This window comes from Petaurus breviceps, unplaced genomic scaffold (genome assembly GCF_028583685.1).
Source record: "Petaurus breviceps papuanus isolate PSGF00001 unplaced genomic scaffold, PetGlider_PUasm1.0 90903, whole genome shotgun sequence".
NCBI lineage: Eukaryota > Metazoa > Chordata > Mammalia > Diprotodontia > Petauridae > Petaurus > Petaurus breviceps.
Window position 1 is genome coordinate 11,915,612 of NW_027187376.1, and position 24,984 is coordinate 11,940,595.

General features: G+C 35.1%; 1 protein-coding gene across 1 annotated transcript in view; it reads right to left on the bottom strand.

Moving 5' to 3' along the window:
- Positions 1-2,764: 2,764 nt before the first annotated feature.
- LOC138151686 (1-phosphatidylinositol 3-phosphate 5-kinase) overlaps positions 2,765-24,984 on the bottom strand; it is a 64,667-nt gene continuing 42,447 nt past the window's right edge. Inside the window, exons 11-23 of the mRNA XM_069075257.1 lie at positions 24,479-24,616; positions 24,151-24,271; positions 21,725-21,820; positions 20,209-20,292; positions 18,710-18,804; positions 15,628-15,792; positions 14,554-14,613; positions 12,961-13,137; positions 10,177-10,280; positions 8,983-9,111; positions 8,099-8,360; positions 7,815-7,889; positions 2,765-6,827 (exon numbers count right to left, since the gene is read on the bottom strand). Of these exons, the coding sequence (XP_068931358.1) occupies positions 6,712-6,827; positions 7,815-7,889; positions 8,099-8,360; positions 8,983-9,111; positions 10,177-10,280; positions 12,961-13,137; positions 14,554-14,613; positions 15,628-15,792; positions 18,710-18,804; positions 20,209-20,292; positions 21,725-21,820; positions 24,151-24,271; positions 24,479-24,616 (1,622 nt within the window). The 3' untranslated portion in view covers positions 2,765-6,711. The remainder of the gene's footprint in view (positions 6,828-7,814; positions 7,890-8,098; positions 8,361-8,982; positions 9,112-10,176; positions 10,281-12,960; positions 13,138-14,553; positions 14,614-15,627; positions 15,793-18,709; positions 18,805-20,208; positions 20,293-21,724; positions 21,821-24,150; positions 24,272-24,478; positions 24,617-24,984) is intronic.

The following is a 24,984-nucleotide window of genomic DNA, read 5'->3' on the forward strand; positions in this document are numbered from 1 at the left end:
AGTGAGCAGTAGATTTAACAATCATTCTTCAACCTGCCTAACTATAATCTCCACTCAATGATCCTAGTTCTGCCTGGGGCCAAGAAGTATAGCTTCTCTTCCATGTGACAACTTTGGAATCTCGGAAGATCATAATCATTAAGTTGGAAGTGACCTCAAAATTCATTTAGAACAAACTTTCTTGCTCCTAGTTCCTAAGGATGAATCTTTCCCTGACAAGAGTTTATATACAGCCTTTCCTTGAAGATCTTTGGTGTTAGAGAGCACACTACCTCTTCTCAAAGCAGCTTGTCCCATTTTTTTTTTGACAGCTCCAATTTGTAAGACAATCTGTCCTTACAAGGATCAAAGATTTGCCTCCCTGTGACTTGAACCTATTGGCACCAGTTCTAACCTCTAAACGTCAGACAAGACCCTCATCTTGGCATCTTTCTATGGACACACTCCACGTTAACATCCTTCTAAAATATAGTGCCCCAAACTTGACATATAATACTCCATACAAGGGATGACAAAGTACAGTGCAACTATCAATTCTCAGTTGGAAAACCATAGATCTGTTGCGTTTTTAGGCTGCCCTATTATACAACTGACAAATGTTGAACTAGAAGTCTACTAAAATACCTAATTTCTTTTTCGTATGAAATGGTTTCTAGTGATTCTGTATTTGCACAGTTGATATTTTTTTATCCCAAGCGCAACCCTTTTTATTATACTTGAATGGAATTGTAAACTCACTGATGCATTCTTTCCATTGATGCAGATCTGAGTCCCTTTTAACCCTGTTTGATTCCTATTTTCCAAAGAGCATTGATAGAGGGCCATTAAGATAGGTTAGATTATCTTCTAGCTCTAATTCGTTTTACTTTAGATAGGGGTACCACTGCAACACTTAAAGTGTGTATCTCACTCACCTTTTTATGCCCCCTTTTGAATTTTGTTTAATCTGCTCAACTTTGGTTTTATCTAAAGAAATGCTTGGGAGTCACTAATTCTTTTAAAAGTCCATTTTCCCCACCCTATAAGTTTTTGGTCAGCTCAGCAAGATAAGTTATCTTCAGGTGCACAATATTTTCTTTTACATTCTGGCCTCTCTTTATTATGAGTAATCATCCTAGATAAGTCACAAAGAAGTACTTTGCTTCATTATTTCTACTGTTTGCAAGATTTTGTTTCTTTAACCTGGAACATCTGGAACTCATCTACATTTCTGGAAGAAACATAGGTTCTTTCTCTACTGGCATCCAGTAGAGCACCTACTTTGTGTGGTTGTTAGATCAAATGAGGTATCTGTAAATTTGTGTACAATGCATGGCCTATAGGAGGAGACAGATAAAAGTTAGTTATTATTACTTATTGAGCTGCCTTTTGCCATCAATTTCCAATACTTCTTGGTGATTCTCTTTCATGCTTTTCTGAAAAAAACTTAAGAGTTTTTGTCCCGTGTTCTCAAGGAGTCAACTGATGATTCTTTAGACTTCTTCACTGTCTTTGAGCTAGGTTGCACTGGGTTGCTTTGTCTTTGAGTTAGGTTACACTAGGTTGCAGAAATAGCACGTTCTCTTACTTTGCTTACTTACTTACTCTTTTGACTTTGCATTGAGATACTTCCCATTCCATATCTCCCTAGGAAGGGAGATGTTTGTGAGCAATTATCTTCCACCAAGATTACTTATTGTAGAATTCAACTGACTTTTTTGGTTTTCACTTAAATCAATGTAGTGATTTCATTTATTTTCTCCTGGTTCTCTTTATTTAACAATGCATCAATCATATCAAGTAACCCCATGTTTCTTTCTCATGTCTGATCTTTTATTTAATCTAGTGATTACACTAATCACTAATCTGGGTGGTAATTTCTATTTTATTTACTTAGCCTAACCTTGAACAACAAACCTCTCACCAATCAGCTTTCTACATTTCTGTAGTTTTCATATCTTGTATTTGTATGCCATACGTGGTTCTAATTTAATGCTTTTAGAGGCATGGCAGTATCATAACCCATTGGTGCCTTTATAGTGTGAAGGTCTGGGGCACTCTCAGAGGCCTCTTACTTTCCCTGCCACTATTTGCCTCCCTATAACTTGAGCCTATTGGCACCAGTTCTAATCTTTAGTCAGACAAGACCCTAATCTCAGCCTCTTTCTATGGACACAATCCATGTTAACATCCTTCTGAAAATATAGTGTCCCAAACTTGACATATAATACTCCATACATGGGATGACTTGAGCAAAGTACAGTGCAACTATCGATTCTCTGCCCTATAACTTTGGTGGTGCTGGAGGGTGGCAGGCCACTAGTCCCTCTGGACCATGAGCCACATGAGCAGCAGGGTTTGGGCAACATTCCACCCACAAGGTTCCATCTGCTGGCAGCTGAAAATAGGGGGACCTAGAGGTCATGCTGAGGTCACACCAGTACCAACCCTTCCCTGTCCCATTCAGGACAGCTGGTCCTAGTATAGAGCCTGCTAGGCAGAGTAGGCCTTCCCTGGGGCACCCCACCCCTCCAGGGTGTTACAACCAATCTGGGTCAATGGGAAAGTGAGGCTACAGCTGTGCTTGGGGTGAAGGTCAAAGTCTGCAAAAAAAATAACCGGTTCATTTTAAACTCACGGCTGCACCAAAGTGGGGAGTTTCATCTACTGAATCTTAAATCCCTGCATCCTGAAGTAGCAAATATTTGGGGGCTGGGTTATGGAGATGGAACATACAACAACCCAGTCAGGGACCTTTAGGAAATGGCTCAAGAAGCAAACCAAATGAAATAAAATCTTAATTTATTGGAACTCTTATTTATATACAGTACAATTTTCCAAAGTCATGGGAAATATCACTTAAATAGTTAGCATGTCAATCATATAAAACAGCTAGAACCAAGGTAGAATAGAAATATATACAATATAATACATCAAGCGCTTTCAACAGTTAGCTGGATCTCCTTTAATTAAAAGTTGTGATATACAACACAAGTAATTTTCCTAGTTAAAATGAACAATGTCAAAAATTCACCTTACATTTATACAAAACTGATAAAAGCAGTGTTCTGTAAAACATTGCCCATGATTGTAACTGATTTTCCTATAATACAATGCACCCTTCTTAAAAAGAAAAAAAGACACTGCACTAGACAATAATGCCTGATCCACATTAGCTCTGTCAACAACACCTATGGGTATTGTTATAATCCAAACCTGTTTCCCCAGTCAGGATAACTATTTTTTTTTCAGCTCTCTTTTTGGTTCCTTCATCAGGATGTAAAAGCATGCTTCCTTAAGGGTAGACATCCTTTCTTACTAATCAGTTTTGAACAAGTCAAGTTACAAATGGGAGCACAGGGCCAAAAGAGAAGCTTCTGACTGAAAAAACAAAAGCTAGTATAGCTCTGTTACCCATGGTATTAAAAATAAGAAAAAAAAATCCATTCCTGTATCAAGGACATGATTAATAAGCTCTTTTCTGAAATGGTAATAGGTTCGATACATTTATAAGTTGAAAGTACTCAAATGTTCAAAAGTGCCTGAGAAAGCTCTTTTTCTCTTAAATGATAGTACCATTTATTATCTTTACCCTTGGATATTACTTGGCAAACTACTTTTATCAGTCTTTGAGGCCAGTAAAAACTATGCAGTTTGATAAAGTTGTTTAAAAGACTACTGTAAAGTAACATACACAGAGTTTACTTTCATTCATCAATTACACATTCATTTTTTTCATAAAGTTTTTATTCTAAGAATAAAAACATAAAAATTTCTTCCTGGTCCCTAACTTTTAAGTATTAATATTTTCAAGTCAATGGCAGGGAATGAGAGAAAAGAGGTCAGTCACTTTTAGATATTCAATTTCCAGTTACTATATTCGAAAAACCTGTTACAAGTGACAAAAATAACAACAAAAACCCAAAACAACTATGGTTTATTTATTTAAAGCAAAAGGCTTAAAATTTAATTCTGAGGCAAATTTGTTCTGTGACTTAAAGTTACCTTACATTTCCTACTCCCAGCTGTGAAGCTGTTTTAAAGGTAAAGGTCATTCCTTAAAGGCAATTGTGTCTGTTGTTTCAAGATACATCTTGAAAAACAAAACAAAACATGGTCATGTAAGCTTCTACCTAGTTCAACTAGACAGCGGTGCTTTAAAAATGGCACTCAGGGACTTTTCTGTTATGCACAAAAAAGGGAAGGCATTATGTATTCAACCATATTCATATAGTATTACAGCTTCTGCATATGGTATTGAAAAAAGGCCCTTTTTTATTTTGCGGGGGGGGGGAGGGGGAACAAGTTAAAGGATTCTAGTAAAGTCTTCTTTATCAAAGGCAGTCAGAGCATATAACCCTCAGTCTTCTAACAGGAGAAATAAGTAGCAAGTCAAAGGTTTGTTTTGCATTCAAAACCTGTCTTTCCTGAGCATATTAACAGGTTTAAATGTTTGTCAAACTGAAATGTAGAAGTTGAGATGTACATCAACATTCTAAATAAATACTGGTTATCGGAATGTCTTGATTTAGACATTTTTTTCAAAGAAAGTGAGTAAAGAGGAAAATGACTAGACGTGATTATTTGACTGAAGCCTATAAAAAGCCATCTTCTACTCAACATCCTCCAAATTCCTTCATTACCGTTCTCCACATTCTAGAATATGGCTATGTATTTATTTACTAAGGCATTGAAAAAGCAATTCATTCTCAAACTATGTTTAAGAATCAAGAAACCAGGCCCAATTTACTGAACTTACTGTGGGAATCTTGACCTGAACTTACCCTCTCTATCCATTATAAAAAATAAAGAGCACTATTTCTACTGGAATCATACTATATAAATGACAAAAGTAAAGATATTATATTATGATCTTCATGGATTCTGTTACCCACCTTCTAAGAACAGTTTTAGTGTTTCTTTTGTTATATATTTAAGATGAGAATAACAATGCCCACACTTCTCCACCTAGCCGCCCCAACTTCTCATCTCTATACAAATACTTTATTTTTAGTAAAATATGAAAACAAACTCTACTAAACTTTTTTACATCTACAAAAGAGCGATTTTTAAAAAAAAAAGTAGAAACAAAAAACTGTTTATCTTCATGTTACAGCAATTCATAAATCCCTGGAAAGCTTATTTATTGTAGCAAACAAGTTTCTAGGAAGTACTAATAGATTAGTGTTTTAATTTTCCAAAACAAACTTTCAAAATAATTGTAACTTTAGGTGTCCAGATATCTGAACTATATATAACTTGGATATATCCAATTTTTTAATTTTTACTACAGGAAGAATGTATACTGAATAAATACTGAGGAATGTGCTACTTGAAATAATTATAGCTCAACCACTCATAATGTAGGAAAAAATCCAGGGGTAATAATCTGATTTCAAAGGATTATTTTTAAGATATTCCTTAAGACACTCAAATACTTATTTCCTAAGAGAAAATCTAATATCCTTTTAAGTATATTAATCATTAAACAATTAGCAAAAAGGGACCATGAAATGGAATTATATAGACCTGAGAGGTAACACTTTATTCAATACCTCAGAGTTCTAAGAACTAGCCTAACAAGGAAGAAGGTAGAAAATTGGCTTAGGTAAAGGATGCAGATTCACTTTAGGCCACTAAAAATTCTAAAATCCCATAAATTTAACTTGGATTGCTTTATACTGGACGAAATTTGAGTTGATTCACCTTCATAAAGCAAATGCTGGAATGCCTTCTTCACTTGGTGAATCAGATAGTTTTGGGGGTTGGGGGAGAGGGGTTAAGTAAGAACACTCCATTCAAGATTTAGTAAGTTATGAGACTTGCTTAGCTTTGCTAGACTTGACTGACTTTTTTGAACAAGTTGAAGGAAAAGGGGAGATTAAATAGTTAGGACATAGAAACATGGTATAGTTAAAATATATTAAACTGCAAAAAATCTTTATAAAAAGAAAAAAAAAGTGCTGCAAAATGATTTATGGTGATTGCTCTTGTCATCGGTCAGATAAAATGATCATAACATCAGCACTTAGAGAAGCCTGAGGACTGATTCTGTAAACCATCATAAATACTTAAGGAGGGAAAAGTTATAGGGATATACAAGTAACACAGTTCTTCAGGAGAGATAAAAACCACCTTCTGTCAAATCTTTATGCTGTGGTAATACATCATACTGGCCTATTTGACTGGCCATTAATGGAATACTTCATAAAACAAAAACGAGCCCCCACACAACCACTAGGCAAATCTACACCTATTTTAAAATTCTGAGGATAGGTGATATTAGGTTGTATACCAAAAATGCAAAATAAGAACTCACCAAAAATGTTTTCAAAAGATGGGGACAGCATTGTGTTGGTCACCATTCACCTCTTATGGTTCATCATCCCCATCCTCTTATTTACGGGCCCTTAACTGTACATTTCACCTTTAGCCCTTTGATATTTGTTATTCAATTTGATATTTGATATTCAATTCAAATGAGGAAGAGGGGTTGCATCATCCAATGCTTCCTGACAATATGCAGCTAACTCACTTTTATCAGAAAAAAAAAAGTGCAGATTAAGATGCAGATTTTACATTTCAGGTACATTTGGCCTCTACAAGTATTGAAATAAGAGGCCTTTGCATATAGTGGTGAATGTGAAGGACAGGAAATGCCTGGAGCTTCTTTTGGGCCCTTTTCTTCTGTTCCCACTTCTCTCTAGATCGCTTCAAAACATGGGCTTCATCTCAGCAATTGAGACCCAGTCCTGTCCAGTGGTCAGGCACCATTAGGAAATACTTGTCCATTGCTTCACAAAATCTAGTCCTATACAATTCTGGAGAGACTACCGTTGGCATCTTACCTAATTAAAAAGAGAAAGGGGAGAGGAGGGGAAGTTATAAAATTAAACAATTAATTGATAAGCAGGCTATTAGAACATATAATGTTCATTCTTATACATAAGCTGTCCCAATAAACCAGAAAAGCTCAGTTCTCTAAATGGCATTTAGGTATTTCTAATGTGTTAGTACATATTCTGTCATCATGACGTTATTATTTGAGAGAATAATAGTATGGTTTACTTTATCTTGACCTAAAGTAACAAATAAGCTAAGTTGTATTTTATTAGATGGCATAGTAGATAAATCTGAATTTAATTCAGGAAGACCTAAGTTCAAATTCAGGAAGACACTTATAAGCTATATGACTATGGGCCAAGATACACAACTTTTCTTAGCCCAAGTTTCCTCATCTGTAAAATCAGGAAAATAAAAGCACCTGCCTCAAGAATTTGTTATGAGAAACAAACGAAAACATGTATAAGCATTTTTCAAACCTTAAAGGCACTATACAAAAATGCTGTCTATTATTACCATCCCTGCCAGATCATATATAAAATCACTTTAGATTCCTGATATAACTTTACATTTTTTGAAAGACATGCATAGCTAATCCTAAAGCTAAACAGGTATTAGCAGTGCTGTCTGACTTAAACAAGGAATATTCAATGGAATCTTGTCTACAATTAAGAAGTGCTCCCTTGAAGTTTCAAAAAGATGCAATAACAAAAAATGGGCATATATTTAAAAATCCTAGGACTGGGAGAAATGAGGGCTAAACCATTTACTTTTATGAATTTTTAAAGACAGGCATAAGGCCTTAGCATTAAGGAAAAGGAAGGAAAATGAAGAAGTAGATCAGTCAGTCACCAAGGCATTTGCTAAATGCTTAACTATAACTATGTACAGGCACTTTGCTAAGGGTTGGGGAATACAAAGAAAGGCAAACACAGTCCCTGCCCTCAGGAAGTATAGAAAAAGTGATGAAATGAGTACAAAGAAATATTCACCTTGGCCTCCTAAAATTCCTGATGATTTCACTACCATTTCAAGCTTTTTGTCCCATGTAAATGTTCTGATGTAATCTGTCAAAAGAAAAAGATAACAATAAAGTGGAATTTAGAAATGTATTAAATTAAAATTGTGGTTTTTCAGAGTCAACAGTTTTGATGAAAAAATGGAAGACAGAAGAGAAAAAACTTTTGGAGGAAAACTCAACAAGATATCATCAGGGTTCAGAAATAATTTCAATTTGTATTGTCTTAATAAAAGCAAATTTCACGTATTTACTTACCAATGATTCCAACCACCAGCTCATTACTGGTATCATCTCGTCCCACAAGTAAAGAATAGTCTATAATGAGGTGACTGGAAAGAAAATGGGAGTCACTATGGATAGAGGCTCTCAGCACAGCTTTACAATGAGAGCGGATGTACAGAGGATTATCTCGAACCATTTTTAAGAGATTTTCATCAAGTAGAACAACATCACAGCTCTCTTTCCCTGTGTCTGTTTTCACATTTCGGTTCCTAAGAGAGCCCTTCAGATCAAAAACCTGATTAAAAAAAAAAAGAAGAATTCTAGTTCACTAAAACACTCTGATGTTAACATTTAATCATATCTTGTAGCAACTGTCAAGTAATGAATGTCATGAAAAATGTAGGGAGCAGTGCATAGAGAGCCAGACCTGGGTTCAAGTTCTGCCTCTGACTCATATTGGCTGTGTGACCCTGGGCAAGTCAAAGCAGTTGTATATCTATGACAGAAGAGGGGAATTTCCACATCAAGAGTTCTTGTAAGAATGAAATCATAGGTCTAGTCCCACCCATTTCCTAAAAGAGGCCATTTAATAAGCCAGTGAAATATATCTATATATTTAGCACTAAGTAACTATATAGACACCTAAAATATGTGATCAATTTACTGACATGAATTATATTATTAAATTGTAGGAATCTGGCTATAGTAATTGCAGGAATTACTGTAATTTTCTTAGGGGTTCAGCAAGTAAAAAGTTTCTCTATTAAACTGTCATAAAGAGCTATTTAGAGTGAAACTGACCAGCAGTCTTGTTACTAGACCACTTCACATAAAAAGTTTATTATAATTTACAACACTTAGGTATATCTACAGAAAGGTACAAAATAGGCTGTTTTATACAATCCAGAATGCCTTACCTGAGCCATCTTTCTCCCATAGAAGAGATTTTCCATGACCAAGAGATCCAGCTTCTTCTCAGTGTTATTCTGAGAGTTCTTATAACCAATTCGGTAGACCCCAAGAATTTTGGCCAATGCTGTGGGTCTCTAATCAAGACAGAATCATTAAAAGAGAACATTTGAAAACTGTTAAGGCATAAGAGTATACGTACAGTGTTTTAACAGCACCCAAAATATGCTCTACTGTTACTGACAAGTTAGATAGCCCCAAAACTCAAAAACTGCATTATGTGAATTACAGTAATAACAAGAAAACAGAAAACAAGAAAATCTTTCTATACAGCAATTTTACCCAATCTGAATGATTTGATAGATTTTTCAAGGCATGAATGAATGAATGAATGATGGTTTCCAAAAGAAGAAAGATAACAGATAGACAGTCCAAGTGCTTCATTAGTACCTGTATGATGATTAAAATAGTCCTATATAACAAGGCCTCCAGGACATTAAGGATATAAGGGAGAATGTGGAATTACAAAGGATGAGAAAGCATGGCTCAATTTTAATTTGCACTAATAGAGGGAATACCCACATCAATGAGATCTAAGATTCAAATACTTCATAAGAAAGAGCCACTGATGTTTTATATAATTTTTGAGAGTTTAACACATTTTCTTTTCTAAAACACAATGAATAAGTGAAAAGTATTTATTAAGTACTTGTTATATACCAAGCACTCAGGGGATACAAATACAAAAAGCAAAATCATGCCTGTTCTCAAAGGGACATACATTCCAGGAGGTGGATCTAGGCCTAGGAGAGTAGATTGTCGCATCCCATGAGAGCAGGGCAGACGACAAGATAGTGGCCAGGGTGGCCTGAAAGCTGGACTGCCTCATTTGATCCTCATAACCACCCTCTGAAGCCAAGAGCAGAAAAATTATTATCCCCATTTTACAGGTGAGAACTTGAAGCCCAGAGGTAAAGGCACTTTATCTGCTGTCTATTAAGGTTGGAGCCAGGATCTGAACAAAACATTACCAAGGACAAAACTTAAATCTTTCCATTCCAAGTACATGCTATCCAGAGCTATCTCTTCTAGAAATCTGTCCCTTTTAATTCAAGGTTTAAGATGTTGGAGGGTGGGGGAGGTGGTGCCAAGAAAGTATAGAGAAATCTGGTATATATAAAAGAAATCCGTTTTGTTCCTACCTTCTGTTGTACAGCATTAGTAATATAAGTGAAGTAGTGTGGCGCAAAGTCAAGGAAAGACTGGACCTCCAGGCGGGGCATCTGCTTCAAAATGAATCTGTCATCTGAAAAGTTTCAATTTCATATGTTCACAAAATCTCTCCCTCTCACTGGTGTGTGTGTGTGTTTGTGTGTGTGTGTGTGTGTGTGTGTGTGTGTATCAAAAGTCACATATAAGATGATGGCTCTTTGAACCCAGCAATCTACAACCATCTATTTAAGCATGAAGAAGATTGTAACCCCAGAAGTAGGTAGGAGTCCCCACATCGATGAAATCATGGATCCTATGTAACTATATAAGACTGTGTGTAAACGCATATACAATACCTACATTTATTTATAACTTCTCTACATTTCAGAAAATAAACATGTGGTAATCTAATGATTCAGGGTCTTATCTAAAATGGTTTGCTATGATACCTCTGTATAGACAGTGCTTAAATCTTAAAGGTACTCATAGTAAACCATTTAAAAAATGCTGTCTACTTTAATTACTTTAGCTCTTTAATCCTAACAATGTATACATGTTTACATGAATATCCATGTAAAATATTATATTGTTGCAAAAAGATGAAGCAGATATATGTAATTATTCCCTTTCATGTTTTATAACTGTAAGAAATAAAAACAGATACATTTATGTATGTTCTCCCCTAAAACCTTCAAAAGTTTTCCTATTAAGCTTGAAGGCACTATCTTCCCATCACCCAGATGTTATCTGTTTCTCCCCATCCCTTAGCTCCTATAGTCAATCAGATGCAGGTCTCTTCTGTTCTACCTATCCAACATCTCTCATTTCTCTCTCTGGTCCACTCATAAAACCATTACCTTAGTTCAGTTCCTGATCACCATTTCCCTTTCTATTTACAACAGAAACAGCCTAAGTGGTATTACTAGCACCTGTATATTCTCTCTACAAGTAATCCTTCACACATTTGCCAAAATAATCTAAGACCCAGTAGAAAATCCTACTCAAAAACCTTCAGTGACTCCCTCCCACCTTTGGATAAAATACACTTCTCCTTCTAGCATTCAGGGACACAAACTTGCTTCCAACTACCTTTGCTGATTTATTTCATATTGCTCCCCTTCTTGCAGTCTACATTCTAGACAAACTGAACTGCCTAGATGTTCCCCAAACTCAACATTCCATTGATCATCTCCATACATTTACACAAGCTATTCTCCATGCCTGAAATGCATTTCCTCCTCATGTCCACTTCTCAGACTCAGTATCTTCCTTCCAGGCTCAGCTCTGATGCTCCTCCCTTCTCTGCAGATACCCTGGTCCTTCTCCATCTGTTAGTGTTCTCTCTTCCCTCAAACCACCTTATCCTTGCTTATCTTTCTAGATGTCGTATCCCCCAGTAAAATTTAAGTTCCATGAAGGAAGTTTGCTTCCTTTTTGTCTTTGTATCCCCAGGGCTGGTAGATGCTTAATTGCCATAGAATTGAATATAAACAAACAAAAAATATACACACACAAAAGGAGAGTCCTATGTATAGACAGCTATATGTTTATACAGAGAGATACATCTAAACCTAGCTATACCCTATAGCTATGACAGATATTTCATGGCTACACATAGAACACAACTTTTAACAAAATACTAAATGATTCATTTGCTTTTACTCAATGGTTATTATCACAAACAATTATATGCCTAGAAAAAATATTAAAATGATATATTAAAACCTGCATTTAGCTAAGAGGTTATGTCTTAATGGATAAAAGGCTGATCTTGGAGTTGGGCAGACCTGATTTGGAGGCCTTCCCCTTGCCAGGTACAGGCTACGTAACCCTAAGCAAATCATTTAACTTCTCAGTGCCGTGGGCAACTCTCCAAACTAAAGTTACAGAGAAAGTGATAGAGAAAGTTCTTCACATGTACTGATAAAATCACATGTGGGGGAATTTTTTGGACCTAAAACCACACCTATATTCCCTTTAGATAGATGATAATTTATCCTTTTTCTTTTCTTTAAAGAAATATAGCCTGCTCTGGCAACCAATTATAGAAACTAATGACCTACAACATCATCACAATAGTAATTCTTACAAATATAAATTAGTCTTCCCAGAGTCCTTTTCAAGTCCTTTTCAAATCACCTAGCTTTCAGGTAAAGATAAAGAAAATTTAGTATGCCATCTGCCTAACTTTCATAAAATTAAAAATTTAGCTGTTTTCTCATCTCCAAGTTAAATATGCTTAATTTCTTTTAGCTTTTCTTCATTAATCTACTCCACAGTTCTCTTCTGAAATTTTCTCTGAGTTATTCATTTAATTTTAATTTGTGGAACCCAGAATCAAACATTTGTATTTAACTAGTGTTTATTCAAACCATTACATCCAAAAAAATGCATACTCCTTGTTATATCATATATATCTTCAAGCACAAAAAGAAAAACAAAAAGTTTCTTTCTAAAAAGTAAAACTATCATATCATATACCTCAAAACTAGTGTGATACCTAAGTCACAAGATCAAAGGATTTAGAGAGAGAAACAACTCTGACAATACTATAATCTAACATCCTTATTTTATAGATGAGAAAACTGAGGCCTCGTAGGAATAAGTGAATTGTCCAAGATCACACAGGCAGGGTAGAAATTAGCAGTCAGGATTCAAACTCAGATCCTACAACTCCAAAACCTAATTTCCACTAAATCAAAGAATTCTCCTAGTCATACACCTTTAAAAAAAAAAAAAGATAAATGATATCTCTTAGTAAATGGCTAACTTACCTTCAGTCACATAAAATGCAGCTCCCGATTTTCCACCCCTGGCTTGCCAGGGTAAAGAGTGAGAAAGGGAACGGATAAAATCCTCTTCACTGCTCCCTAAGATTACTTCACGCATCTTATGAAATTCTCCAGCATAATAGAGCCGGCAATAGAATTTGGCATTAGCATCAGAAAACTCTATGAACAAACACAAAGGAGGAAAGAAAACTTTATACTAAGAAATAAGATACTTGCCTTCAAAAACCACGACCAATTCATTCCTTCCATAGCCCTATGCAAAATAACATTTTCCGTATAAGATCATTCTTCTAGAGCATTATCATACTTCTGTCAAGGAAATGTTCAGAAAAGATAAACACTTTATGAACTGCAAGTCACATACCTTCAGATAAATTAAAAACAAAGTACAGTCAAGAACCAATTCCCCTTTTTTATAGTGGTTTTTGGTTCTTGCTTTAAACTCATACATGTTTTATAATTTAAAATTATAAATTCTTATCACTCTATATGAAATTATCCAGACTCCTGTAATGGAAATGGGAATTTGAAGATCTTCCCTGCCCCTTAATAGACCTGGGGGGGGCTGGGGGAATTTGAAGACCTCCCCTGCTTTGAAAGTAAACTCTGCCTCCTAATAGGCTGAATGTAGTCACATGGAGCCTGTGATGGGAGGAGTTTGCTAAAGGAAAGCAGAGCCCACAGGAAGCTGGGAATCAGAGACAGAAAGACAGTGGGAGAGAGAGGTGCTCAGGCAAAGAGACAGAGAGGTTTGTGAGTAAATACTGATCTTGCATTGGTTTGTGTGAAGGGTAAAGGATGCTATGGCTCTCAGTATTATGGCTTCTGAATATCTCTGGTACTATGATGGAATGGGCTTACTGGTTTTGGGATTCGGTTTTCTGGTGTCTACATAAATGTTTCAGTTCTGTCCTCTAGATGGAGTTTGGTATATTTTACAATCAAATGTCATGTGATATTTATAGTCATGGTCTTTATCATGATCATGAACGCTGTAAATTTTGAACTGATTTTTTTTTTTTTGGAGGGCAATTGGGGTTAAGTAACTTGCCCAAGGTCACACGGCTAGTTTTTTTTTAATGTGTGTGTGTTTAAGTGTCTGAGGTTGGACTCCAGGGCCGGCTCTCTACTCACTGCACCACCTAGCCACCCCCCAAATGAATTTTAGCAGTGTGTATTTTTTTCTTTTTTTTTTTAGAGGGCAATTGGGGTTAAGTTTTTGTGTGTGTGTGTTAAGTGTCTGAGTCCAGATTTGAACTCAGGTCCTCCTGACTCCAAGGCCAGTGCTCTATTCACTGCACCACGCAGACACCCCAGCACTGATTTAAGGCAAAAAAGACTCTAGATTTCATTTACTGATATGAAATCTAGATACAAATCACACTATATAGATGATGTTCATACTTAAATATAAGTTTCATGACAGCTTACACAGACTTAGATACCTATTTTTATCACCATAGGGTAAAACAACCAATCGATATTATTTGTTTTGAAGCCAGAAGTCTTAGAAGAGACAATTTGTACAACTACAATCCCTTCCCTCAAAACTACCCTAAATGATTCTATACTTACGAAGTTCCACATGAGGATTTGCGAGTTGTTTTTTTTGGGTCTCTCCTCCATCTATTTCATCTAAAAAAATTATTTCAGGAACAGATAAAGTAATTTCCATACTAGATGCCAATTATTTTTCAAAATTAATCAATACCACAACATAATATGGTTCTCATCCTTAGAACTTACTCTCCTTAGCTTGTTTAAATTATCTAAGTTCAATTTAATTTTTAGTTAAAATGCAAATTCTACTCAACTTGAAGTAAACTGGAGGTCAATCTTTCCCTTAAGAATGCCCTGCAAAATATATCTTAGGAAAATGAAATAATTTTTAAAATTCTTTTCTCCTCCCATATATGAAATGCTCTCATGACTCACCTCCCCACATTTTGGAATCTGTAACTCCCTCCAGGGCTTAGCTTATGACACCTCGAACAGCAAATCTTTCCTGATACCATGCTATAACTCTTCTCCCCAGCCTCCAATGAAATAATTATATCTGTAACTGTGCATCTTTTCATGCAGTCCTTCCCCACAGTAAAACATTGAATCCTTGGGGTAGGGACTGTCCTATTTCTGTCTTTACATCTCCCACCCCTACTACAATGCCTGGCACACAGTAGGCACTTAATTAATAAATGCTTACTGATTCTTCTAAAAAAATAAATGCTTACTGAATTAAATTGATTACAAACATGGTTAATCATTTATAAACAGCTACTTAATAAAAAATGTTATTTTTTTATTTTCTACATTTCAAAATTTACTTTTCAAAACACAGACCAATGCTCAAAGGATAACATTTATGACTTTATATGCCATAAGCAACCCATAACAAAAAAAATCAAAATAATAAAAATATCCTAAAATCCTAAAGCAAAAGAAGTATGAGAGGGAAAGTATGAATCTCACTGCATAAACAACATTACTTCAAAGATTCTTGCAAAGCTCAGCTTTCTAGGTATATTATAAATTCAAAGTCTTACCATAAGAGTAAGCACATACTGCCCCCATCCTACAAGTAACATAAAATAACTAAACTGAAAAACATTTAAGTTTAGAATAAATTACACTTTACTACTGTGAACACACCTTGAGGTTCTATTCCTTGGTTCTCTGTCCCTTCTTTGCCCATCTGCCCAACCTGGTAGTAAGCACTATCTGCACCACGTAAAGTCTCCTTCTTTTGGGAAGACAAATCAGGGCTCTTCCCTCCTGTGCCACGGAAGAAAGACAACACTCCAGAAGCCTTTTTGGCTAAAAAAAAAAAAAATAAGTGAATATTATTTTCCAAATAGTTTTATCAACTGTACTTCAATTTCAAATGTTTGAATTAATTTCCTGGATGACAAGAAGCATTATACAAAAGAAGAAAGCCAAAGAAGGAGAGTTTTTTTGAAACTCTCCACTTCATGTTTTATGGTTTCTCGTGATACACCCCACTGCCTTGCTCAGTCAGTTGTCTCCCAGGTAAGCTCTTCTCATTGGTTAGAACAGACTTGCATGCCAAAGGATTTCAGGCAGCCCACAAAAAATGTAAAGGAAAACATACCCTACATTTTTTGCAAGCTACCCAAAATCCTTTGGTGGGCTGCCTTTAAGTTTTATAGGCCTGGGTTAGCTGCATGGAAGAAGAAAAGCTACTCTAGGCCACAAGATTCATAATTTGTACTCAACAGCAATTCCTGAGGAACAAGACAGGGACTGTCAGTGAAAACAACACTTACTTTACATCAGCCAGTCAGCATATTAAACTTAAAGCCAGAATTGTAATAATACAGTAGACAAAACAAGTATGTTTGCTTTTAAAAAATGCTAAGGGAATTTACAGTTAATTAATCTTAGTAATATCTGTGGTCTTTTACATAACCTTTTCTTTCTGAAGGGTGATAAAAATCAAGTTTTGCTTCTGCTATATGTGTTTAGGGCTAGAAATGGGGCATGAATACATATGGGTCACATTTTTCCTCTAGTATTGACTATTGCTGGTTTTGAGCTTCATGATGTGCTTGCTATTAATAATGTATGTTGTCATTTCATTTGTTCTTTATAAAATCCACAGGAATTGCATACTTTATGAAGAGCTTATGGTTGTACAAGAATAAAGGCAATTATCTGCTAAAAGTATGACAACAAAATAGTTCACACAAGTGAAAAGAGGTAGTTTAAGGAGATTAAGGCAGTACTGTATTACTAAGCTTCGAAACCACTTTTCAAAAAAGTAAGTAGGCATAAAACTAACAAATCTGAGAAATCAGTACAGTTCATATAAATCAATAAAAGCCTTTACTTAGCACCTGCTATGAGCTAGACACTGTACTGGAAATACAAAAACAACAAAATTAAGTAGTCCCTGTTCTCAGGAACGTCCATGCCCCAGGGATGCAATGTATGCACATGGAAGTTTATGTGGAATAAATATATAATAAATACAACCATTGGAGAGAAAGAGCACTAGCAGTTGGGGAAGATAAGGAAGGACTTCATGTAGTAGGCAGTACTTGAACTGAGTCTTGAAGGAATGCTAGGCACAGACAGAAGACAGAACCATATGGGAGAAAAACCAAGAAGGTCAGTTTGGCAAGACCAAGGAAAAATCCAAGGATGAGAACAAGTAGACAGAAGAATGATGGTGCAGTTATACTATCAGGAAGGGAAGTTTGGAAAAGGAAGGTATGGGGATGTGCAGAGTTCTGTTTTGGACAGAATGAACTTAAGATATTCATGGGGCACCCAAAGTGAGGTGTCCAACAGGTAGCTGGTGACAAGTGACTAGAGCTTAGGAGGCCAAGGAAGATACATAGATCTGCCAGTCATCTGCATAAATAATGTACCCATGGGAGCTGACATGGTCAATAAATAAGTGTAAAGGGAAAAGAGGGACCAGGGCACAGAGATGGGGTACAATAAAAATTTAATAGGCATGACACAGATGAGAAGCCAGACAAAGGAGACTGAGAAGGCATAATTAGATGAGTAGAAGGAGAAATAGGAAAGAGTAGTGTCACAGAAACATAGAGAAGTGAGAATAGCCAGGATAGGTTGCCATGAAATGCAGCAGAAAGGTAAATAATTAAGAATGAGCAAAAAAGTCTCAGATTTGGAGGTCATCAATAACTGTGGATAAAATAGTTCCCAGTTAAGTGATGAGACTGAAGAAGTCAGATTGCAAAGGCTTGAGAAGGGAATGAAAGGTAAGGAGGTGGAAGCAAAAAATGTATAGTTAGCTTTTTTCTAGGTTAAGAAAAGGTTAAGCCACCTGGCCGTGTAACCTTGAGCAAGTTACTTAACCCCGATTGCTTAAAAAAAAAAAAAAGGTTAAGCAACTTGGACAACTGCTTGAGGGGATGGTAGGGCTACTGAAGGCTATGAAAGCTGAGGAAACTTGCACATTTGGAGGTAGCAGGAATGATGGGGAGGGGGGTCTGAAGTGACACTCTGCTGGAGAACATGTAAAGGGATAGGATACAGGACATATGAAGAAATGCTGGCTTTGGCTAGGAGGACGGCCTCATTATCAGAAACTGGAGTAAAGGAAAGAGCAGATGACTGATATCAAGGGGTTTTATGATAGTTAGGGAGAAGAGGAAGCTCACAGAAAATGGCCTCTATTTTCTCAGGTTCATGATAGTCTAGTTCCTTTAGTAGAGACTATAAATTGAAATCTCCATATTAGTAAAGGAGTATCCTTCTGAATAGCATCTGGCCAAGCATAGGTCCTTGGAGTTGTTACTCAATTGACTACTTGCATTAATAGGACCAAAGATTTAGAGCTGGAAGAGATATGTGTCTAATTCAACTCCTTCATGTTACAAAAAACACCTTAGGTGCAAAGAGAGGTTAAGTGTTTGTCCAAGGTCACAAGGAAGCAAGCAGGAGGGCCAGAGTTCAAATCCAGGTATTCTGACATTAATCTAGTATCTTTCTGCTTTCCTAGACTACAATGTATAACAGTCATACAATGTAAAACAAGACAATGGCAAAGCATGCAAAAAAGAGGCTATGTAAAAATTTCAAAGCTAAAAACCCAAAGAAGTAAATGCTTCTGAGGGTCATTTCTTAATTGACTGGTTTTCCTTTTTCATCAGTACTTATATACATATCTTACTGCAGTTGGACTAACAAAGTAAGCCAACTATTAGTGCTAACAAACACTGCAGCTGTACAGTCTTACGTGGCTGGGGTTCAGCTTCTGCTGCTCGACTTGGTCCCCCTGCAATCTCGGGTAATCTGACAGGGCTGCTACTCTTGGGTCTGCTGTCCAAAGTGCTGAAATGTCAGGTAGAAATAAATTTTACAAATTGATTTATACATTTAATTCATACGTTATAGAAACATTAAAAATATTTTAAAAAAAAAGACCTTTTTATTGACAAAAAGTGAAAATAAGATGAAATTAAATAGTAAGCAGTTTGCTACTGGGGAAGCTCTTTTGATTTTTATCTCTGAATCAGGAACTTTTTTCTTGGTTAAGGTTTTAGTTTTAACCATGAAAACCCTACTTAGACACTTCATTCTGGCATGACAGTGGTCCAGGATTGCTAAAAGAATGCCACTATATCAAAAGTTCTGGCATGTTCTACCAAGCTAGCAACAGCATGAAAACTGACTGCATTTGATGTCCAAGGACCAGTCAAGGTAAATTTGGACAATGATATCTCCATAAGGTAGGCCACCAAGTGATAAATTACTGTGGACACACAACCACCATTTTGTAAGGCAGGCAGGTCTTGGACAAACTTGAGGACGAGGTGAAATGTTGAAGAGAACATGTTCTGGCCTCTAATGAAGTAGGGATTTTTCAGGGTTGAGAAGGAAACAAGCAATCATTAAATTTTTTTTTAATTACACTACTGAAGATGCAAAACCTAGAATTCAGTTAAAATTTTTACCTCAAACAGTTTCAGTGACTGGTTTATTTTCCTCATATTCTTCCTAAATGAACTGAGCTCATTCAGTGACTCCTGAGTTAATAAAAAACAAAACCTTTCACCTCAGCTAGCTAAACCGTGTAAGTAAGCCTAATTAGCAAAATCAATGATTAGGTAGGTTTAACCTCAGATGACTTAAAGAAGAAATTCTAAGCTTATAGGGAAAGAAATTAGGCTTGCCTTTTAGTAACACTATCATAGAAATCATTGATTTCCTACTTTAAAATATAATGCTAATATTAAGTAAAATGAAATATTTCATTTCTCAAGTTGTCAAATCAATTTCAATGACATTGACAATATCAAGTCTCTGAGTGTTTCAGAAGATAAAAACAGGACCAAAGAATCAAGTTCCGAAAAGGTTCCTCAAACTTTCAGAAAATATATTTTCTTTTTTTTGTTTAATTTTGCAAAATAAGGCTATAGCATAATAACTGATTTAACAAGTGCCTTACTTTTGAATGAAAAAAAAAAGAAGAGCACCAAAATGCTACAGAATTTGAATAACTGTATAGTTACTGATCAAATCCCACTACACCACACTCCAAAAAACTGCTCAGGATCATTTGTTAGACTAGAATTGTCTCATCAAATAATGCTCAAAATAAGTGAGCCATCTTCTATAACTTAGAAATTTTTGTCATATAACTGTTTTGCTATAAAAACAAAAAATATTTATTTTTAGAAAAAAATTTTACAAGAGAATTCCAATTTATAAAATACTCTATGGAATTTCACAAACCTGCTTGCTTGTAGCACTTCTTCAGTAGTATTCCGCAGAGACACTTTGGATAATTCATCTAAGGCATTTTTGTACTCCTTACAACTAAAAGTAGAAAGAAGTTGAAAAATATTTAGAATCACAGAACAGAGAATGTTAGAGCTAGAAAGTCCCTAGGAGATCATCTAATGCAATCTCTTCATTAATTTCACAGCTTGGCTCTCCACTTTAAGCAAACTTTCAAGTTTTCAGGAAACCATAATAATAAAGAAAACCCACTATTGTTAAAGAAATGCTGGTAATTAATCAAAAATTCATCTATGTTGCCTAAGGAAATCTAAACTTGAGGAAAAGGTAAGCCTTCGTATAACTGTCCATAACTCCCTCTACTTGATGATTACAAATGTTCAGTCATTAACTTTCAAGTAAAGCAGATATTTTTATATTCATACAGAAAGCAACATATTTAAGGTGTAATTAATTAATTAAAAAGTTGTTTTAAAGTAATATCTAAACTACAAAATCTGTTCCTTTGCAAGTCCAATGAACATATTATTTGCTCAGCTATTTTTTTTTTTAGATTTCTCATCTATTAATGTTTTATGGCTCATCAGTGCTTGTGAGAAGCAACATCAACTTCCTAAGAAGCAAAAAGGCAGATGTCTGCCCATTGAAACAGAATTTAAATAAAAAAGACAATTTTAGATTTAGTCATAGCAATAAATATTAACAATTGGAAAATAAACATTCAGATCTCATTTTAGACATAACATACAAATGAAAAACAAAAGAAGTATCAAATGCACTGAAAATACTAATCTTTTTTAAAAAGCAGAAAAATAGCATAGGCTACTTACAGCCCATGGGACATATCATGGAACAAAATATATTCTCTAGGCCAGAACACTCAACTTGCTAAGTGAAACTGCTAGGTAAGCACAGAGTGGGAAAAACTGATAAATAGTTCATTGTACAGCATATTTTATCTCTAAGACAAATTGAAATGTCTCATTATCAGAGGGCATCTATGGAATAAGGTAATAAGAAAATGGGAAAATACAAAGTACAAGAGGGAGGGGACTCTTTAATTAGCTTAGTCATTATATTAGGCTTGCCTTTTAGCAACACTATCCTAGAAATCATTGATTTCCTACTTTAAAATATAATGCTAATATTAAGTAAAATGAAAATTATTTTGAACTCCATATCTAAAAGATAAATAGCAATGGTCATATTACCTTTAAAAAGATATTTCGATTACGTGAATACATCCTAAAAAAGATTAACTTTACTTATAATTAATGATTTTGCTTCTAGACTTACAAAAGTAGAGGTTCCTAACTTTTTTGGTACATGGACCCCTTCTAAAAATATTTTTAAATGAATAAAATAGAATACATAGAACTATAAATAGATCCAATTATATTGAAATATATAGTCATCAAAATATTTTTAAAAATAAGTTTGCAGATTTCAAAAACTACTACTTTAAACATAAGTAGATGATCTCAAAGATAATATCCAAAAACTCAAATACCTGAGAGCAAAAGCAATAATGGAGCTGGGTTCCTTCTCACAGACTGCAATGGGTACACGTTCATGTTCATACATTAAATAGTGTTTATCTGGGTCACTAAGAAAAAAATGTGGCAAAAATCATGGAGGAACAATAATAAAGACAGTTTTGCATGAACAACAAAGAAATATTCAGCCACATAACCAGGACAATCGTAATTTTATTTTAAAACAACAAAAATACGACTTGTTAAGAGAAACTTTTAAGTAACCATAACGTATAATTAACTATAATACTGCTAACTACAAATGCAAACTTTCCAGATACAGCAAATTTGAGCCATTGTAATAATTCTAACTTTTCTAAATGACAAGACAGACATGGGTCTCCAATCAAAAGGTCCTAAAACAAGGGGCGGCTGGGTGGCTCAGCGAGTAAGAGCACCAGCTCCAGTGTAGGGATGACCTGGGGATCGAATCCGGGCTCAGATACTTAGCACCACACCCAGAAATAACTGGCTGTGTTACCTTGAGCAAGTTACTTAACCCCAATTGCTTATTTAAAAAAAAAAGGTTCTAAAACAGTCATCTCACCAACAAAACTATAATCTTTGCCACATGCCTTCAGCTGTGTTTTTATCAATGAGGATGGGCAAAAAATATATTCCCAAAACAATTTGTTTTGAGGTCAACTTGAAAGAAGGCTTACATCAAAAAGTTAAGATATAATATGCCCAAGACAATGCAACATATTTACTATGAAAAAAAGCTAGAAAGCGCAGTACACAGAAAGTACCCAGAAACTGAAGGATGAGATGATTCAATTTAAGTCAAAAGTTGTGTTACCCAACAAAGAAAAAGGAAATAGAAAACTGCAAAACATCCTGCAAAAATGTCACTGAATTCTCTAGAAGGAAAAAAAATTCTTTTAATATATAATGTAGAAAAACAACATTAATAGTATCTCTTTTTAGTCATATAACTATATATATATATCTATATCTATATAGATATATATATAGATATATCTATATATATATGGTACTGAGACCAATGTTGGATTCCCATACAGGTCAACTGGTTTCACACAGACAAAACTTTGTTAGACTATCAATATTCAACTCCTAATTTAGGTCCAAAATTGTACAAAGAGGGAGATTAGGTACATGGAAAACAAGCACCCCTATAAAGAACACTAAATCTTTCAAGTAATGGTATCAGTAGCCTCATATTCATATATGAAATACAAAACTTAAGTACATATGAAAACACCTAGGTAGTCAACATGTTAAGCATGTATCTTCAATGAAGGCCTTAGAGTCAGGAGACTTGGGTTCAAGTTCAGTCTTTGATACCTACTGACTGTGTGACCCAGACAATCACTTAACCTCTTACTGCCCAAGGTAACTCTCTGAGACTCTTGGCTGCTGAACAGTTGCAGGGAGTTTTTTCACCAGGAAGAATTCCTATACCAATGAAATCATAAGTCAGGACCAACCCTGTGTTGCCCCCAACTTCAAAAACTGTACTAAGATATAAAAATATAGATACCTCATAATTTGCCACTATTTTTTGCAGTTCTTTAAAGACAATTACTCAAAGTGAAACTACATATCTTAGTTCCTTAAGGGAATAAGAATTATATTTTCTTCTTTGGTATCACTAGGACCTAGGACAATACCTGGCACCTAGCAGATACTTAGTGCTTGTTGATGACTGATTGGTTAGTTATGTGGAAGGAGTTAAATACTCCTACTTTCTGCAACTAGGTGATAATTCACCACCAAAGTTTAAATTTCAGTTATGTACAAATATTTCATCATAAAATTCTATACCTGTAAAAACACATACATTCAATTCTCAAACACACTAAATCTTAGAGAAATTATACATGTATTCACATAGTAATATGGTATTTTGGGTAAAAAAGGTAGCAAATATCAAAACCTCTTATCTTTTTTCAGTTCTTTTTTTCAGGTCCTGAAAAGAGTTTTCAAGTTTTTCAGGACCAATAATTCAAAATAATAAGTAGTCTATAAAATGCACCAACCCAATTAGCCAATTCCTATGTAATATATAAATAATGAAACTATCTCATGGAAGCAAGTGCTCTTATCATGAACTAATAAAATCAATCAGATCGGGGCAGCTAGGTGGCGCAGTGAATAGAGTACCAGCCCTGGAGTCAGGAAGACCTGAGTTCAAATGCGGCCTCAGACACTTAATACAAAAACTAGCCACATAACCTTGGGCAAGTCACTTAACCCCAACTGCCCTCCAAAAAGCAAAAAAAAAAAAAACCCTCAGATCTATGTCAATTTATATTAAAGGCAGGACATAAGAGTACTACTACTGATAAAAGAAATAGGGATATTTTAAATTAAAACAAATAATACAATAATCAAACAAACCCTTAATACAATGAACTTGCATTAGACTAATACTCACAAAGGAAAAGGGATAGGATTATAGCTATTTCCTGGAAGCAAATTTGCAAATATAGCCTTCATTGTTGATTTTTCTTTCACTTGGCTGTCTGTAGATCCCAATAAATGTCCATCAAATACATCTAGAACAAAGAAGAGTACTCCATGTATGTCTAATATTCTATAAGTACAGTACAAAATGTATAGTCTCAATCTTGGATTTCTTCCTATAGTATTTATCTTCTGTTGTACATATCAATAACATTGAATGGTATAGTTTTAAATAATTATTCCATTATTTGGGAAAGCAAAAGGTATATGGTATACCATGCAGAATTATTTAACTCTACCTTCTGAGCTACTAGTTGTATCTGCTTCAGAAGGCCCTCCTATCAGCTGGTCAGACAGGACTTCAGGAGGAGTAGGCAACTGGAGATGCGTGGAGTTGGTGGAACTCTGACTTGATAAGGTTGTTAAGAATCGATCCTCTGAAGAAAAGTGAAAACAAAAAAAAAGAAATAAAAAACCTGAAAACAAATTTTGACAAACTTCTTAAACATCTGAATTTTCGTTATAGTGTTAGGGTTCCAGATCTGTGACAAATCTACTTTTATCTGATGTTTTTAAATGGAAAACAAGTTTATTTGTATCTGAAGTGCTTTTTAAAAGAAAAATGAAAAAGCATCACTTAGATAACCTGATTTTACAGATAATCTGTGCTTCAGTTTTTAATTGACTCACCTAAGATCTCAAAGTTCATTTGTTACAGAGCTTCAAACATAACCTTAATTCCTAATCTTTCTTAAATGTTATGCTACTCTGCTTTCCACAATGAAACTTCTTAGTATAGTAATGT